At 48.6% G+C, this 18,655-nt stretch overlaps 5 protein-coding genes across 5 annotated transcripts; 1 reads left to right on the top strand and 4 right to left on the bottom strand.

Moving 5' to 3' along the window:
- Positions 1 to 528: 528 nt before the first annotated feature.
- Positions 529 to 2,260, bottom strand: N7496_010585 (uncharacterized protein; the record flags this gene model as incomplete). The annotated part of the gene is made up of 2 exons (XM_056703498.1): positions 529 to 829; positions 888 to 2,260. The coding sequence occupies 2 exons, from the start codon at positions 2,258 to 2,260 to the stop codon at positions 529 to 531; spliced, it is 1,674 nt and encodes a 557-aa protein (XP_056552498.1).
- Positions 2,261 to 7,768: 5,508 nt separating this feature from the next.
- N7496_010584 (MDR family MFS transporter) lies at positions 7,769 to 9,640 on the top strand (the record flags this gene model as incomplete). Its single annotated transcript, XM_056703497.1, has 4 exons — positions 7,769 to 8,002; positions 8,065 to 8,444; positions 8,497 to 8,926; positions 8,984 to 9,640. Coding segments are annotated over 4 exons (1,701 nt in total), but the record flags the coding sequence as incomplete, so codon positions are not given.
- A 243-nt stretch (positions 9,641 to 9,883) lies between these two features.
- On the bottom strand, positions 9,884 to 11,555 carry N7496_010583 (Zn(II)2Cys6 transcription factor domain-containing protein; the record flags this gene model as incomplete). Its single annotated transcript, XM_056703496.1, has 4 exons — positions 9,884 to 10,627; positions 10,741 to 10,875; positions 10,937 to 11,437; positions 11,493 to 11,555. Coding segments are annotated over 4 exons (1,443 nt in total), but the record flags the coding sequence as incomplete, so codon positions are not given.
- Positions 11,556 to 12,734: 1,179 nt separating this feature from the next.
- N7496_010582 (putative MFS sugar transporter) lies at positions 12,735 to 14,279 on the bottom strand (the record flags this gene model as incomplete). Its single annotated transcript, XM_056703495.1, has 2 exons — positions 12,735 to 13,349; positions 13,419 to 14,279. 2 exons carry the CDS (start codon positions 14,277 to 14,279, stop codon positions 12,735 to 12,737), a joined length of 1,476 nt encoding a protein of 491 aa, XP_056552495.1.
- A 973-nt stretch (positions 14,280 to 15,252) lies between these two features.
- On the bottom strand, positions 15,253 to 17,197 carry N7496_010581 (UDP-glucose 6-dehydrogenase; the record flags this gene model as incomplete). Its single annotated transcript, XM_056703494.1, has 2 exons — positions 15,253 to 16,437; positions 16,517 to 17,197. The coding sequence occupies 2 exons, from the start codon at positions 17,195 to 17,197 to the stop codon at positions 15,253 to 15,255; spliced, it is 1,866 nt and encodes a 621-aa protein (XP_056552494.1).
- Positions 17,198 to 18,655: the final 1,458 nt, after the last annotated feature.

Raw genomic sequence — 18,655 nt, 5'->3', positions numbered from 1 at the left:
TAGTCTAGATATGAATTTGAAGCCCCCGTTAGCCAGGCGGTGCTTTTCCACGGAACCCTAAATGGATATATTCAAAATAAAGACATGAACTTTATTTCTCCTGATGGGGCCATTGATGCTATTCACTGAAGGGCTAGTGGATTTGACTATGTGCTATCAGAAAGGCCAACATCACTTGGGACTGCTAAGAGCCTTCACGAGGTGCTCCCAATGCGATGCAACCTTCAAGCCACTGTATAACTAGATCCTACAAAGCATTCTATTTTACTCTTTGGGAAAGAAGGTATATTGGCGGCGATCATCAAAGGTAGTATATTAAGTATACAACATGAAGCAAAACATCAGTCTAACGTGGGTATTGGACCGTTCTCAAACCACAAAAATTCAAAACATAAAAAGAGTAATCAAAGAAAGGTAATTCTCGGCACACGTGCAACAGGGTGATCGTCACGGCATGACCACATTCCCCGCTTTTCTATGAAGAAGCGGCGATGAATGTACTTTAGTGTGCAAAAGCTAGTGACGGGCTTATTTCTCGTCACTCGAGTTGCCAGAGCTATCCTTCTCGCCAATGTGCTCATGGTGGTTGTTGGTAGCACGCTTGGAGGGATTGCTAAGGACACTTGCACGGCGGACGGCGTCGTCCTCGACGTCGTCGAGAGTGCGGAGTAGTTCACCGTTAGGACCGTACATATGCGGCTCGGTGCGGGCGAGCGAGACACAGTCGAAGAGGTTGGTCGTCTTGTGGAAGATGCGGTCCATCTCCTCCAGAGAACGCATTGTCGTCTCGGGGAAGAAGAAGTAGACCACAGGGACGATGAAGGCGTTGCTAAGGGAGATATGTTAGCGAGGAGCCACGTATGATAAAAAAGGACAGGGGAACTCACATGACGGCAAAGATGATATAAGTCTTGTAGCCAATGTTGGTGAATGCAACGGGAGTGATCATGACGACCATGAAGTTCCAAATCCAGTTGGAAGAGGTTGAAAGAGCGTTGGCCGGTGCACGAATCTTCAGAGGCACAATCTCGGCCGGGTAGAGCCAAGTCATACCGAGCCAACCGACTGCGAAGAAAGTGTTGAAAACGAAGAGGAATACCGTCTGGGCAATACCAGCGCGAGTGCCCAGAGCAGTCTTGGGGTTGGCGGCGGAAATGCTATCGGTAACGGCCAAGACAACCATAGACAAAGACATGCCGACGGCGCCGAAAATCATAAGACTACGACGACCGAATTTCTCAACCGTGAAGACAGCAACCCACGAGGCAGCAAAGTACTCGGTACCGTTGATGGCAGAAATGAGGCGCGACAGCGTTGGGGTCAGGCCGACCTGGCCCTCGAGCAGAGTGGGAATATAGTACGTGATCAAGTTGATACCAGAAATCTGCTGGAACATCTGGTTGACATAGGCCAGCATAGTACGGTGGAAGTGGCGGTCCTCGCCCATGGTAAACATGTCACGGAAAGATCCCTTAGCCATTTCCAGAACGGTCGCCTTGATAGCAGTGAACTCGGTGTCGAGGAAGACCTCGTCGGTGTCATCGCCCATCAGGCACGCTAGGACATCGCGGGCCTCTTCCTCGCGACCCTTCAGAATGAGCCAGCGGGGCGACTCGGGGAGGAACATCACAAAGGCGAGGATAATAGCAGCGAAGAAGATCTGGAAAGCCAACGGGAAACGCCAGGCGACTTCGCTAGGATCGGCGAACATCAATCCAAAGTCGATCCAATAACTGATGGTAATACCGCAGGTAATCATAGCCCCCTCGATCATGACCATTTGGCCACGACGATGAGACTTGCAGCATTCAGATTGCCAGGTTGGGACAGTCGAAGTGTTGATACCATTTCCAAAGCCGGTGACGAGACGACCAACAACCAGCTGAGCGAGATCGTACGAGGTACACTGCAGTAGGGCACCAATGACCATAATGAAAGAGCCGATGAAGATAGCCTTGCGGCGACCGAGCATGTTACCAATCCAGATGGTTGGGATAGAGCCTGCGAAACAACCCAAATTGTACGCTGCGACAGTGATACCCTGGCGGGTCGATTGGGCACTCTTCTCGGCGGCTGACCAGCCTGCCATGTGGGCGTCGGTAGTATCGATCGAGGGGAAGTACTTGCGGAATGAGTCCAGCGTCAATAGACCACCGGTGACACCTTGGTCGTATCCGAAAAGTAGGAAATCCATGCCGGCCAGGACGCCGATAGCGACCTGGAGTCGGGTGCCATTGAGGCCCAAGAATTTCTTTGCCATCTTGGGCGGAGTAGTATATGCAGTGGTTATACTGTAAAGAACACTATACCAAGTATACTACACTGGGTGTAGTTGTAGTCCTCTCCCTCCCAGTCTATAAATTGGATATATAGACTTATGATAGCATACGAATGAGGACAAATAGGTCGAGGAAGTGGAGGGATGAAGGAGGAAGAGATAGGAAAAGTAATCCAGAGCAGAAGAGAAGCAAATTAAACTCCAATTGCGACGGGGAGGCGGCCAGATTTAAATCTGAAAACGACTTCAGTCACTCGGGGGGCCGTGACCTCGTTTCAGTGGTTTGGTTTTTAAAAAGGAGAATAATAATTATGTTCAAGTTTCAACACGCTCAGGACTTCCTCTTCTCAGCGTTGCCGAGCCGCGACTTGACCTTCCCACTGCAAAAAGACTGGTTAGTGATTCGAAGATGCGCCTGGAACTTGGATCCACCTGGTTTCTTTTCTTTCTCCGGGGTTATCTCCATCTCCAAGTTAGCAATTCCCCACCTCCACCTTCAGGTCCAGTATCGCCCAATCTCGGTCACTCTCTGGTTAGCACAGACATTCAACCTTCCATGAATGGCCCCTTTCCTTCCAGTTATGATCATATGGCCCCATAGCTCAAAATGATCAACTACCAAATCGAATTCATTCCCCTCATCGATTAATTTCGCAGCACTTTCACAGCCCTTATGGCCCTCACGCAGGGCGTCCAGACTGGATCTTTGGGCCACGCGAATCCAGCACGGCCCAATAAGATATGAACCTCCTTAAAGGTCAATCGGCGTCAGGCTCGGCTTCGCCAGATGGAGTTAGCCCCTACGACGCATCCATCCCCCCAGGTTCACCCGGTTCGGCAGCCTACCCGCCGATCACTCAGCCTGTCAGAGTGTGTAGTTGCCCGGGCCAAGTGGGGATCGACCGAAGCCTCTCAGCCTCTTAGCTGGCTGGGCAAAAGCTTTGGTACGCAACCCTCCCCGCGACCGGTTTCTTCCCACTCCAGGCAAACGTCAACTGGGTCCAGTGTTGCCCGCCATCTGGGGATTATTTTGTGGGTGAAGGCAGAACTTGCCCCGAATCTCCAGGATTTGCCCTATTGACTGGATCACGCATTACACGAGATCCTTTTAGAACCGGATCTCGCATCCAGGCATGATTTTTTGGCTAATCAATCAACCGTATTGTATACTCCGTACATAAATTGTGGAAAGTTTGATCATTATTTGCTGCACGGAATCCAGGCAGCCGCAACCGTGTGCCAGGAAGATCATATTCTTCTTCCGGAAGTACAAAACGACCAGGGTCTTGATGAAAGAATCCAACGGGATACGGCTGGTACAACACTCGCGTAACCCAACAGGTCCAGCCAACCCAGCGAAATGACCCATCCCCTTCTTAGTCGCGCCATCAGTGCGTACCAACGACGAATCAGACTCTATGGCGCTCGAAATCCTACGACAGCCCAGGAATCTTTCCACCCGACCATCGGGAACCCCGGGAAAGAATCGCGAAGCCGAAATTAACAAAACCCGCGTCGGCTGCTTGGCGCCCAGCCGCCGGATGCAAGTTAAGAAGTCCCAAGAGTTTTGAATAAGCCACTGATTAGGCTGGAGGCCTTACAGGATTTCTTGTCCTTCTCTTGGGAGTTTCTTAGAGGCGCTTTGAAGAACTCTTGGGATTGCTTAGAGAGTCTTGGAATTGCTTGGGCATATCTTAGTATTTGCTTGGCTAGACGTCCCTTGGTTCTTGCTTGTGGTTACTTCTGAAATGGTCGGCGGATATCTGCTCTGTTCGCATCAGTCCATAGGGGACAAATTGCCATGCAGGACAATGCAGTGACCCGCTTCCAAGGCCCCCGAATAATGGTACCAGGACAGGCACTATTCTGTCGGGGCAACATCGATAGGTCATCGTCAACAATGGATTCGATGGTGGCGGACACATTTGGCCATTTTCCAAGTTTTGATTCGCCTCCCCCACCCTGCTATCAACAGAATATGGCGACTGTCGACGGCCATCGTATCCTGTAGGAGTACCCACATCAACTATACCACGACCCTTTTGCGAGTGAAAAATTCCTAGAAAGTGACGACTTGAATCTACCTCAATGTCTATGCCGACCGCAATCATCACAGGCCTCCTGAAAGGGCGGCGCTAGCAACCCCCCTCGGCCCACTTGAGCCGGACGCCCAACAAGAGCCGAGTCTGCCCGCGGACGATATTCAACTGGCCAATAGCCTTTTCACAAAAGTCCCACAACAGACCAACTGCCAGTGCAGCCCATTATTCCCTTCTCGTCTTTCAATTCAACCCCATATGTCATGGTCCTGCCCCTGCTACCGTAAGTTGGTCTCCCCGCGATTACGACCGAATCCTGGGGGACAGACAGTGCGACCTACCCGAAAAGGCAGTTCCGGGCTGGCACCATCGTCGATTTGGGGCATACCGACGAGAAAGAAATGAAGATGACACTCGAAAACGGATGCTTCTTTTCATCTCCCGTCACATTTCACTCGTCTCCATCGCTCGCATGGCCTGACGCGCATCATAATATGATAATATGCATCAATATACTCTAGCCGGGCTTCTATTGCCCTCGAACGAAACTTCCCCACCCAAATCCTGTCAAACTCAATCAAATTATCCGAAGTTTCTAACCCACCCTCCCACCATATCCCCTTCCTGTACCTATCCTCTCGAAAGTAGGTTTCTAGAACGAGTTTTCCGCAGTCCATAACCCATGATACCCTTTGCACCACGGTGAGCATCGGCGCCACGAGGCGCCTCCCGCCCGCCACTGAGGTCATCCAACATGACTCGCTAAACCCTGTCCCGCTCAAGGTTTGATCGGGGCAAGTGGGCAAGCCATGGCGTGCGGATCACGGCGAACTGGCCGCTCGGGGAGGGATTGGACTTTGGTCCGTGCTGGTAATCCGGCGCAGGGGCCGAATAAAACCGGTTCCAGGATTATTATCGCTGTAGGGCCGCCGAGGCAAGGAATTTTCCCCCAAAGGGATTGCGCGTGGCTACGGTTGTCGCGTTTGGCTTCCCGGGCTGATGGGCATGGAGACTAACGATGGCGAGAGGTATCGTGGCTGCGCTGATTAGAATAACTCCGTTGGGTATATGCAATAATTTCGATACAAGCAGGAGGAATTGACCTAAACTCCTTTCTATCTGATCTGGAATAATTTCTCGTCTGACCTACAGTACATGTGTAAGCTGTGTTGATTCTGCTACCCCTGGGTAGTAATGCCGAAGTAGGGAGTACATATATCCCATACTCAATGAGGCTGCCCTCGTTGCTTTTTTGCGGCTTCAATAGCTGCAGCTGTGGCTTGCTCCTGATCTATCTTCTGTTTCATATGTCAGAGCTAGGGGCCGCACCGTGGTCGAGGTGCCTGGTTTCAGGGCGACGGATGTGATAATCTCATATGCTGCATACACTGGTAGTGTCCTCCTGCGATACGCCATCCTGTAAGAAGTAATTGTCCAACGAGTTCGTTCTGTTCTAGGTGGTTGGCATCGTAGGGGATGGATGCCCCGTGAAGCTATTTCAGCCTCAGCCACACACAGCGATCTGCAAGGCGTTAATGAGATCTTACCTTGCTTCATCGTCGAAGTCGACTGGACGCCTTGGTTAAAATTATAACGAGTAATAAGATCGGCTTTCTGTTTTAGATCATGATGGCGAGTGGATCGACGGCGGGGCAGTATCGAAGAACCCCAGAAAGTTCATCGTACCTCATGCAAGGCCCCCCACCAACAGTGGCTTTCAGGAGTGATTAGGGAAGGTATTTTTGAAGCTTCGAGGATTGCTCCTGTGATGTGCTATTATTCTCCACTAGGATATATTCTCCAGACCATTGATCGCCACCTGCGGGGAAAAACTCCTGCAGCGCTTCTAGAATCATGAACCTCATAATCCCGTTACTCTATAGCAAGGATGGCCTTGACCGACTTCCCATGTTTTCAAAATAAGAAACCCCTGCATATGTGAATGCAACGAAGATCTCAGCTCGTTCATTGCGGTGTTTTATCACCTTCCACGAAGCGGAAGATGGGTCAACAATCGTCCGTGAGGAGTACCGCCTTAGATATATATCACACATTATGTGGTGGTATCTCCAACAATTCTATTCAGTACCATGGATGTGGAGCACGTGCTGACTTCCTACCAAATCATACTCTACTGACTTATCTACTAAATCTAAATAGAAAATGTCCTACTGCTTTTCACCGCTCTCTCATTCCTATAACAATCTCTCTTCTGGGGTCGTCCTCAATCCCCAGTGATGATGTCAGAAGGATGAAGCTCATGGTCCAAGAATTTCTGTAGTCACATTCCTCGGCTATCTTGATATCCAGAACTTCGGGACCCCTTCATGATCCAATCCTTGCTCTCTAGATATTGTACGTATGTATGGTTAGCGTGCTGCACGCCATGTGACCTGCTTTATCTGTTGTGCGTGCACTATGTTGTCCAGATCCGAAGCTGTTAGGTTTCTCTGGCCCTTTGATTTGACATAGGAGGGGTCGGCCAAAGTACACTGTGCCTCTACATCTTCCGTTGAGACTCGAATATTTAAACTAATTTTCTCCACTTCTTGATCGACCCCTTAGCACCGAGACCTAGTATTGACTTCGGCAACTGACAGCCTCACGTCATGTGGTACTGGTGACAGCATACGGTCGTATTGTAGTACGAAAGTGATACATTTAGTTGCTTTCTAGATTGCTCATACTTTAGAATTGGGAGTAATACTATAAAGTTAGGTCACTGAGAAACAATATGATCTAATGATTTTTCCAATGTAGTACAAGAGCAAAGAGAGTCAAATCAAGTGTGTCCAACCAAGCGGATGTCCATTTGATTCATCCCGTGAGTTCAAGTTCGGTCTTGTCACTTCCGCGCATCTCTATCATAGATTTCCTTGCTATATGATGCAATCATTCGCCGTTTACACATTAATCTCCAACTACCAAGGCGCATTAGATAAATCCCCGGTTGTGGAATGAACAGACGCTCGTCACATAAAGTTTGATGGAGTAAAGAAAGGTTTGGTGGAGTAAAGAGTGTACTCCGAGGAATGTAGGGAGACCTGTACAGTATACCTATTAACAGCCCAAAATTTACCGTGCCGCTAAACTATCCAGGGTTGTATATTAGCTTCTCGTTATATAGACTAGCTGAAATAGATTTTCTTTCTCGCAAGCCAAAATTGTCTCTTAAATTTCGCGAGCTTTTCAAGTGTGTCTATCGCGAGGGTCACGTTGCGATGAGAATCGGTGCATACCGAACAAGCGCGAAGGAATGTATGGCATCAAGGACGGACTTTTGCAAGTACGAATCCCAAAAATACTAACCCCTTGCTTGGCACAATGGGGTTACAGCTAGCTTTAATGTTGCAATTGTACAAAATCAGCTCTCAAGCTCTCTTTACCTGTCAAAACTCTCCCTCATCGACACCTTGGTTGTTCCGAATGTTCCAAAGTACTTGACATCCAGAGGTTTTCAAGGTCTAGGAACGGACCGAGAAAACATTCTTTCAAGTTGATGGCAGAAGGCTCAGTGATGCGAGACAGTCAGGATGACGCATTTATTGACAGCCGAGACGATATCCCTCTCAAAGAATCCCCGAATGATGACAACCTTGACGAGGAGAGTAGAGAATATCCCTCAACACTACAACTGGTACCGATATTGGTTGGCATATGCCTTCAGTCCATCTGTATTGCATTGGTGCGTGGTTCGATTTTTCAACCCTACACTATTCCCATGCTAACTAACGCTGATGACTGTAGGACAACACGATCCTATCAACTGCAGTTCCGAAAATCACAGAGCAGTTCAACTCCTTGGAAGACCTTTCCTGGTATGCCAGCGCATATCTTCTCACAACATGCACAGTTACCCTCCCATTCGGCAGAATATATACCTTCTATTCCACAAAATGGACATATATGATTGCACTAGCATTATTTGAGGTCGGATCCTTGATATGTGCAGTAACACCAACATCAAAGGGCTTAATACTGGGCAGAGCAATAGCTGGAATTGGATCTGGAGGGATGTCACCGGGTGCATTGCTTGTGTTGGCCAATAGTGTCCCATTACATCGTCGCGCATTGCATTTCGGAATCATAGGAAGCGCTAGCGGGATCGCAACTATCACTGGGCCGATGTAAGATTGACTCGGAGTACGGGGTACGAGGACAGAAAGCTGATCAGAATAGGCTAGGCGGACTGTTGACTGATCGGGCCAGCTGGCGATGGTGCTTTTGGCTCAACCTACCCCTTGGCGCGATTACCGCACTCTTCATCACAATCTTCTTCAAAGACTCAAAAAAACGGGCAAAGGCAGAGCCTGGGCGCCTCAACAAGATTAAACAGATGGATCCACTTGGAATTGCTGCTTTCATTCCGGCTATAATCTCGCTGCTCCTGACGCTTCAATGGGGAGGTACCAAATACGACTGGAAAAATTGGCGCATAATTGCGCTTTTCATTCTGTTTGCAGTATTCGGGACATTATGGTGCGCTATACAACTCTGGAAGCAAGACGAAGCCACAGTCCCACCTCGTCTACTCAAGGATCGCAATGTGCTCGGGGCTGTAATACATGCCATGTTTTTGGGAGGCTCTTTCTTCGTCTTTGGTTACTACGTAAGTAACGCAGCCTCGTCTGCGAGGAAGCTCCATCCGACTAACGCCGCATGACAGCTTCCAATATGGTTCCAAGCCATCCAGCAAGTTTCAGCTGCAGAGTCTGGACTCAACAATCTCCCTATGGTTGTAACAATGATCGTGTGCTCTGCATTTGGAGGGATACTCGTCAATCTCCTCGGTTACTACACACCATTGATGTACCTTGGGAGCGCTCTTCTCACCGTTGGCTGTGGTCTTTGTACAACGTTCAAAGTGCATACAAACCACAGCCTTTGGATTGGGTATGAGGTGATCATTGGAGTAGGAGCCGGTGTCGGCTTCCAACAGTGCTACAACGCCCTCCAGACTGTCCTTCCGCTAAAGGACATTCCTATTGGCATCGCTATCGTCACATTCTCGCAAAGCTTGAGTGGTGCCCTCTTTATTTCTATTGCACAAAATGTTTTCCAGAACCGCTTGATCGAGAACTTGAGCGCCTATGCTCCGAAGATTGACCCCGAAGTCATCATCCAAGGGGGGGCAGCGAATCTGGTGGAGCGAATCCCCTCAAAGCTCCTCCCATCCGTACTTTTTGCATATAATACTGCGGTCACTCAGACCTTTTATGTGTCCGTGGGCACTGCTGCACTGTCATTCCTCGGAGCTGGCCTTGTGGAATGGAAATCCATGCGAAAGCCACAGAAATGTGAGAAGATGAAGGATTCACCATGAGATCGATTGTTTGTCAGTGGCGTTTTGATTTAGCATTAAGCGATACTTACAGTTACTAGTGCTTATGAAATTATTATACATAGTTACGTCGAATTGCATCTGCGAAAGTAGCGGCGTCAAGGATATACAACGTGCCATCGTAACAACTAAATGACAGATTTGTTGATGTAAAAGCCATGCGAATTGTTTTTGCTTGTCGGTCAGTTATTGTAACAGAAGTTCTGAGAGGGTTGAATCCTATTTCTACATCAAAACACATGATTCAGGTCGACCATTGTGCTCACCCCAAGCAGCTGCCAGAAGCCCTCCACCAAGATCAGAATCACTAGTAGTATTTCCATTTGACCCAACCCTCAGATTATGACTGTAGAACGCAGCTCGAAGCCACATCGCACGTTCGATCCAGTTAATCTCCTTGAAATCAGTCGAATAGTCGGTCAGGAGAGCCTGGATATGTGCTAACTGCTGGGGGTCTTCTGCCGCAGAACAGCCCACCACGAGGCACAGAGAGACGTAAGCAGCCCCAAGTGGGCGATAACGGCAAGCAATTTCAGCTTCGCGTATGATATGATCGCAAAATGTGTAGGCCTCGGTGATGAGGACAGTGTTATGAGGATCAAACGCTCGAAGAAGAGTGTTCAGAATGAGGGCAAGGGTGACGACCAGCGTGTATCCAGCCTGATAGCGACAGTGTTCAATGGCGGTTGAATCAGTGAAGGAGTTGGAGGCCGGGTCGGACCAATGAGCTAGGTACTGACCCATTCGGTCGGCGTCATCTCGCATTGTTAGATAAACGACTGCGATCTCGGGAATATACGGGTCTGGCCGTCGTATCCATTCAGGGAACTTGGCAAGGGTGCTCAAAGTGTTTGAAGATCTGGGCGGATTGGAATTTCGAGGACGGGGTGCCACGGAAAACCGTCGTGTGACATCTTCCCACCACTGAGAACCCATTTGAATGCGGGGGTTGACAACAGCCTCCAGGATCTATTACCGGATCAGCCAAGAGTACTTGCTGGCCAATTTCTGTTTTTCCTTCTTTTTGTTGATATCTCTCCAGCGTCAAGTTATGAATTGAAATGTTGTCAGGTGGAACCTACCACGGGGACGGTCAGCGTAATGATCATATCCTTTTCGAAACTAGTTTGACATTTGCGCAGATCGGCAATTTTCATGAGGTGGGCGATTGCTTCACCATGGCTCTTTAGTTTATCATCATATCTTCCAAGCCAGCTCTAAGAATGATACAGATCAGTATGAGCTTTTAAGGCGGGAAGCGAAGAGCAGATGCCGGACCTGGCAGATAGTAATTAGGTAAACAGCACAGAGAGTATTCGGGGACTGCGCTTCGACTGGGTCATTCAAGGACTCTCGAAGCGCCCGAAGAGAATTGCAATATTCCATGTAAGCATCTGGTGAAAAGTTTTGGTGGCGAAAATACGGATAGGCCGTGACCACTGCCTTCACAGACGCGTCTAAAGCCACACTACTGCCTAGACGTCGGGGAATTTCCTTCAAGAATGACCCATAGTATGTTATATCATACCTGACGTCGGTGATAGTCAGGGTATTGGCGAAAGAAGTGGCTAGCTCATTGCCGGGCATCTGGGTTGAGATCCGAGGGCAATTTGCTAGAACCTTGGCTGGGGATATCACGACCCGAGCCCGCTTCCGCTCTCCATTTGCCGTCTTCATCTGCTGTGACTCCGCATTTTTGAACTTAAAGCGCTGCTGCCCACTGCCAATACAGATGATCTGCAATCGTCGACATCGCGAGCATGGTTTTAGCTCGTCACACTGGCCTGTGTCTTAGCGAGGGCTCCAATAAAAGTAACCGGGGAAAGTTTCGTACTTTTTTCTTGACGCGTCGACAAGCATCGCAGCCTTTGCTAGACGGGACTCCGGGCATTTCGATCTATATGAATCGGCGCAACGTTTTACGCAAAACGGCAATTGGAAAGAAGAAAAGGGTATCGGCTCAAGGAAATAGGACCCCACTCTCCCTCCTTTCACGGGGAAATGCGATGTTCTCTGTGCAGTGTTGCAAGAAGTCGATAATGTTAATGATTTAGACTGCTCTCAGCAATATCACGGGGTTGAAGCGATGATATCTGCCAGCTTTGAACCCTTTTAAGGTCAAATGAGCTGAAACAACACACCAACGAAGCGTAGGAGGCGTTTTGAGGGCTGAAGCTTGGCAACAAAGCGGAGAGTCGGGCTGCCCTCAAACCAGTGCCAATCAAATGCCTGCTGACATTTGGCACCAGCGGCAAATGCCAACATCCAATGATATCTTACCTCCGATGATCCACTGAGCGCAACGTACAACCTAATTCGGAAGTAGGATCATTCGAGGCCAAACGATTTCATAACTCTCGGAGGACCCTGCCAAGCTAGGCGCAGCTACTGTTCGTCGTTTGCCCCCAAATTACTACCTATATATATCCGCCGATCATTCAAGGAATCAAGTTCATCTGCATGTTAATACATGATAGCCGTTGCTACGTAGGTTGCACCCAAGATAAATCACACCAGGTCAGCCTTGGCGAACAATGCCGCAGCTATAGAACCAATCAAATGGCTATGGGGCTCTCCGATTATACCAACCTCGTTTAAACTACGAATGATATTCAAGAACGGTTGAGTATGGTTAAGAAAGAGCTCTCAAGGAACTCTCGGCCCCCACCGCTTGGCTTCGTCCCTGGGGTTTATTTTCAATAGTTGACAGGTGCCTTTTTGTAGTCGTTTGGTGTTTTTATGTAGGTGATAGATCATAGGTGGGTTTCCTATTGCTATAGTCCCCAATACGTCATAATTCAAGCATCTTTATCAAAAGGACGATTGCTCCGAGGGAACTGGGCGCAGATAAGCTCGTGGTAATATGGGATAATGTGGCTAATAAGAGGACTATGCTCCTGAAGACCCCCAGTGCTTGTAATTACCCACTCTATTACTGGTCAAGAATACTCCACAATATATAACAAAGCTTTATCAAGTCTAGTTTAATATCTCACTCTCAATACTACACAATCCATGTTAGAACTCGCTCGTATTCAATATCCAAAAGGCTTTTCAATATGTTCGTCATTCATATTCAAACCGCGGATTTCATCATTGGTCGTCGCAGCGCGCTGAGAATATTCTTGCCACCAGTCGCCTTATGTTTGAAAGCTTCCTCGATTTCGCCCAAGGATCGACCTTTCGTCTCGTGCATAAATAGCGCACCCACAAATGAAGTCAAGAGAGAGCAACCACCGAACAGAAAATATGCACCGAAGCTGCTCTTTGACAACAAGATAGGGGTCGTCAAAGCAACTAAGAAGTTGAAGAGCCAGTTGCTAGAGTGTGCCAAGGTGGTAGCAGATGCCCGAGTTCTTTGGGGCTGGATCTCCGCGCTATATACCTTGACGGCGACTGCCCAGGTCAAGCTGTAGATGATGGCAAAGATGTAAATGCAAACAATAACAACCCAGCGACCAGCGCCGAAAGTTCCATGGACAGTGTTACCTGCGTAGAGTCCACCAATGAGGAACATTATAGCTCCAAGACCCACGCCTCCGTAGATAATGCTATGCCTTCGCCCCCAGCCATCGGCATAAATCAGACCGGGAATAGTGGCCGCAAAAATCACGAGTGCTGAAACACCGGATGCGAAAAAGCTCGCCTCTGATGAAGCAAGTCCAGCCTGTTGGAATAACAATGGAGCGTACTAGAATCATCGTTAGTTGATTCGGTTGTAGGGAAATAACCGAAGAAAGTTGAGAAGATTGTCACATACGTAGAGAACGCCGTCAATTCCACTTAACTGCTGCATACCCATTAAAAAGACAGCAAGAGCCGTCCGGGTACGAACGTCCTTGGAGAATATGTCAAGGAGTTTATGAACGGCCTTCTCTTTGACAGTTGCAACAGGTACTACAACTTCTGTCGTCTCTGACTGTAGCTCAACCTTTTCACGCTCAGCTTGGCTCACTTCTAACTTGTCCCAAGTCTCAGCGGCCTCTTTATGGCGACCATGTAGTGTCAGCCACCGAGGAGACTCGGGTAGAAAGAAGAAAGTGCTAGCGCAAAGGATCATAGAAAGTGACGACAGAAGAATGAATGGGGTCCGCCAGGACAGCGACGACTGGATGTTGGAGGATCCGTAGCAAGTGAAGAAGCCAACAACCAAGCCGAGGGTAATCAATAGCTGCGGTCCAGTTGTTAAAGGCCCTCTAGTGCTTGTTGGTGAGATTTCACAAATCAAAACCACCAGATTACCCAAGAAGAGGCCTTCCCCTAGACCTTCAACCACCCTGCCGGCAATGAACATTCCAAGGCTGACAGCACCTGCTTCGATCGCAGCCCCAACGCCGAAAACAAAGACACCAATGCTGATGCCTTTCGGCCGCCCAAGTCTATCTGAAAGATAGCCCGCAAAGAAGGATGACAGCGCTGCAGGGATGAGAATCGACGAAACGATAAGTCCATGAATCGTGGCATTCTGGCTACCTCCAAACGACGCCTTGAAAACTTTCATATCGGTTGCTGGGCCGATAATGCCGGTATCCATACCAAAAAGAAGTCCATTCACCGAGCACAAAACACAAGCCCAGATGTATCGCGGCGGCTTCTTCATATGTTCTGGAAGTAGACGCATTGTTGAGAAGGTAAGTCCGGTGCGAATAAAAAAGCCTCTACTGGAGTGAGGTCTCTTTTGAACACACTCCAACCAGGTTTTAGTCAATTAATGTTAACAAGATTGGCGATATAAACAAGAACCCTGCCACTTCAAAAGAAAAACAAGTCTCTCTGTGAATGAACAAAATTGTTCGCTAAGTCGCCAAAGTCCCCTCGTTCCCCCACGTGCCACCCCATCACCCCCCACTGCTCCACTAGATAACGTGAAGCTTTCTCAGTGGCCGTTTGACTGTGGGCATGAAAGAATTTTCATCGCTCAAGTGCGTTCGAGAACATTTTTCCGCACCTTTATCCCGGGACTACTAGCTATACCGGGGCGAAAAAAATGTCAAAGCCGAGAAAGCGGGTCCAAGCTTTCGGGTAAACCCCGCGATCAATTAGCCCAGTTCGAAAGGTTAGCCGAGTATGGTGTACCAGATCAGTACAAAATCTACAAATAATCATCTTCAAGCCTCAGCCTCTGTACAGTTGATTCATGAAATAAACAATCTATGATAGCCCCTCCTGTTATTGTTCTCTATCGCGGATGTATTTGAAAAGGCCATCAACACTCGGTGGTTAAACTTCGGGTAAATTCGTTCAAGGTGGCGCTTAGAACTACCGTTTTTAGCACCGTAGAACCCTCATAATATTACCAAATGAGGAACATTAACATATTATCTCTATCCTTGCTTCAAAGGGTAAGTGAAATTGACCAATAGAATGCTTAAACAAATTGTTAATAATTATTGCTCTATAGCGTCACGACATATCTGGTCCGTAGAATATAGTAGACTTGGCATCTAGGGACATACAAAGAAATAACAGCATCCCTAGATAGCCAGACGGGCATCTCTGAATATAAATACATATATGTCCAAAAACAAGAAGCGAGATGTATTCACGGTAAAGATCGAAAAACGAAAGGCGCGACCCAGTAGCAGCTATGCTACCTAGACACTCCAGCCAGTGGAACCAATCGCCTCAACCCGAATGCCCAGTGACTCCATCTTGGGAACATCAATAACGCATCGCCCATCAAAGAGCCACTTGGGAGACTGCATTTCAGAGGAGATTCGCTCCCAATCTAGCTGCTTCTTTGGGAGGTTGTCGGTGTTATCAGCGCTGGAGTCTCCATACCCAGTGCCCGATTGGCAATCCGGACAGTTGGCAGCGCAGTCTGGCTCGTCATTGAAGTGCTGCTTCGTAGAATCATTGATCTCAGAGTCAGCCGACTTTGTCTTTCCTTGTGAGTTGACGCTGGACGAGGCGCCACTTGAGGGAATAGAGAAGTTCATGAACTCGTCGAATTCGGTGACGAGGAGAATGGCATTCGAGCCGGCGCAAGCTGCGTATGCATCAGAGTACACCTTGATGGATCCACCATCATCACTCAATAGAGGAGGTCCATAATCTTGCAATGAACGAATCTCGTTTTCGATCACCACTGGGTTACAGCAGGGATCAAAGATTGCAATTTCACGGGGATTCTCATCTAGGAGAGTCTTGATGATCTCAAGTGCCGGTGCTTCACGTGTGTCCGAGGTGTTCTTCTTGAAGGCATATCCTAATACGCAAATCTTTTTCGTGACAAGAGTGCTGTTCAAGCGCTTGATAACTCGTGAAGTGAATCGGTTTCGTTGATACTCGTTCATCTCGACAACTTGGCGCCAGTATTCGCCAACTTCCTGCAGACCGAGGGATTCGGCAAGGTATACCAGGCTGAGAACATCCTTCTTGAAGCATGAGCCACCGAACCCGATACCGGCACGAAGGAACTTGGATCCTAGACGGGTATCAGCGCCAATTGCGGCCGATACTTCGTTGATTTCAGCACCCGTTGCCTCGCAAAGTGCAGATATACTGTTGATACTGCTCAGACGCTGAGCAAGCATAGAGTTGGCGACCAGTTTAGCCAATTCTGAGGACCATACATTGGTCGTGATTATTCTCGAGCGGTCAATCCATGATGCGTAAACTTTTGCAAGCGCCTCCGCGGCAGAGAGCCCTTCAGGAGTGGTCGCAGATCCGATGATAATACGGTCTGGTCGGAGAAGGTCCTGTACGGCAGTTCCCGCAGCCAAAAACTCGGGGTTCGAAAGGATCTCAAAATGAGCACCTGGTCTTTGGATACGAATCTATGTAGCGCGACGGCTATGTCAATAAAATTTCGAGAACAGCGGTGGAGAGAACTGAATTAAATGAGACGGATCATACCATTTCTTGGATCATCTGCGCTGTTCTGCAGGGAACTGTGCTCTTCTCAACAATGATAGTGCCATCCCTTGCATGGCGAACAACTTCTTGCGCCACAGCTTCGAAGCTTGTCATATCGGTGGCACAGCCTTTACCGGTACCGCGCATCTTTGTGGGTGTGTTGACAGCAATCAAGACGGCATCTGCTTCACTGATACACCGAGATACATCTGCTGAGAAGAACAGGTTTGGCTTCCGTAAATCTCCCGTCGTGCTCGCCTTCTGAAACTTGGAGGCCTCCCCCAACCCGTCTCGTGCCATGCGCACAACCTCAGCAAGACCCGGCTCATAGATTGGAAGATGTCGAGAGTTCCATCTTCGGATACGACGGTCATCGCGATCAACCACCGTCACCTTGATCGATGGATTCTTGAGTGCCAGGACGGCAGCGGTTGGACCGCCGACATATCCAGCTCCTACACAGCAAATGCTGCGTATAGTCTTGGGTTGGACTTTGGTCTCCAAGTCGCTGTCGGCTTCTGAGGTGGTCTTGGTTCCGTTAGATGCGCTATCATGCTCGTCTGTGCTCTCATCTAGTGCAGGGCTGCACGATGCACTTCGATCAGGCGTTGTCGGTAAGGTTGAGACATCTGCCGAAGCATATGTCTCGGAACCAAACGTCGATTCTGCTGTGGAGAGCATGGCTATGAGAGCAAAATAGCGCTCGAAAACAAGCCTTCGCAACGCTGAAAGAATGAAGACTGCGGAAGAGAAATATGGACCTTCAGGGGAAATTGCAAGAGTCCAATTTCACCCGGGGCAACAAGAGACTAGCCTCCGCGTTCTAGATACGGTGAGGAGAGCAAGAAAGACCTGCTTACCCGTAAACTTCGGTTGGATCGCCTTGGAAAAGCACGAAGTAACACTTGGCCAGTGGGGACGGAGGTGCTATCAATCACAGCACTGATCGTACTATAGAAACCAAGCCACGGAGGGCAAATTGTCCAATTGGGAAATCATAGTACCTGATCTCCGGTGTACTTGAGGCAAAGATATGTGTTATTACTTGTGCATACTGTATACAATCTTCATTACATACCACTAACTGCCAAATACGACACTGTATTTCGAATGCGAAAGAATTAATACATAATCCCTCTGTGATAGCCGAGCAAGTATCGTTAATGCTCGACCTCCAGGAATCCCCACCGTACAAAGGGCCTACTAAGCCTGGCCAGGGGAAATGATTCATTGAGATGCATTGCCTACAGAAAGGTATACGCGTCCTTATGAGAATTGATCTAAGCGTCAAGCAATATAGCGCCATCCAGGTCAGATATTCCGTGACCAGTTCTGCGAAGCAATGCGTTGCGGCCGCTTTTCTGCACGCTGCGAACATAAACCCAATATAGAACTGTAAGACAACTCGAAGGAGTAGCGATCATCCCAAGACCCTTTTTCGTACTCGTATTGTTACAATACCATCGGTATCGACAAGTGGATTTTGTTGAGGGATTCGTGTTTTCGGGCCTTGTAATTTAATTTAATTTCCAGTCCGGATCCTCGCCGGGGTCAATCTATTTTACTCTGTTCTCCGAGTAGATCACGTTCATGAACGAGAACCATATATTATGGATCGACACCATCGTTGGCCGTCTCTCTTTCTCTACTATGAACTAAGCTGAGCCAGCTTCACATCAAAAGCGCGCTTTTTTCCTATTCCTTGAATATGAGACGCGAAGAATCTTAATAGCTAGACGGCCTCAAAAATCAGGGGCCCGCTGGGATGACCCATCTGGGTACCAACCATCATGCGGGCCTATCGGTCTTTCAGCTTGGCATGACGGAAAGACTAGTGCTGATTGACGCTAGACCTCTCTGGCCAAGACCCAATGCGATAGTCCATGCGATACAACATAACCCATTGAGAACGCCAGAAAGGAGTGATGTTTACGGGGATAAGGCTGAATACGGGCGGCGCTGATGCGACCGACGAGAGCGGGATGCACAACACAGTTGAGTGGGCAAGTTCCGCTGCTTGGCCTCTTGGGAGGCCTAACACGCCATCGCCCACGAGGTGTTAATGGTGATAATCATTGGCCGAGACTAAAAGTTCAAATATTCTACCGAGTCTTCCGTAGACTGCGTACTTTTGTACCC

Source organism: Penicillium cataractarum (genome assembly GCF_028827025.1).
Source record: "Penicillium cataractarum strain IBT 29864 chromosome Unknown utg000008l, whole genome shotgun sequence".
NCBI classification, from domain to species: domain Eukaryota; kingdom Fungi; phylum Ascomycota; class Eurotiomycetes; order Eurotiales; family Aspergillaceae; genus Penicillium; species Penicillium cataractarum.
Note: the sequence above shows the minus strand (reverse complement) of the source record. Positions and strands in the feature narration are given on the sequence as shown.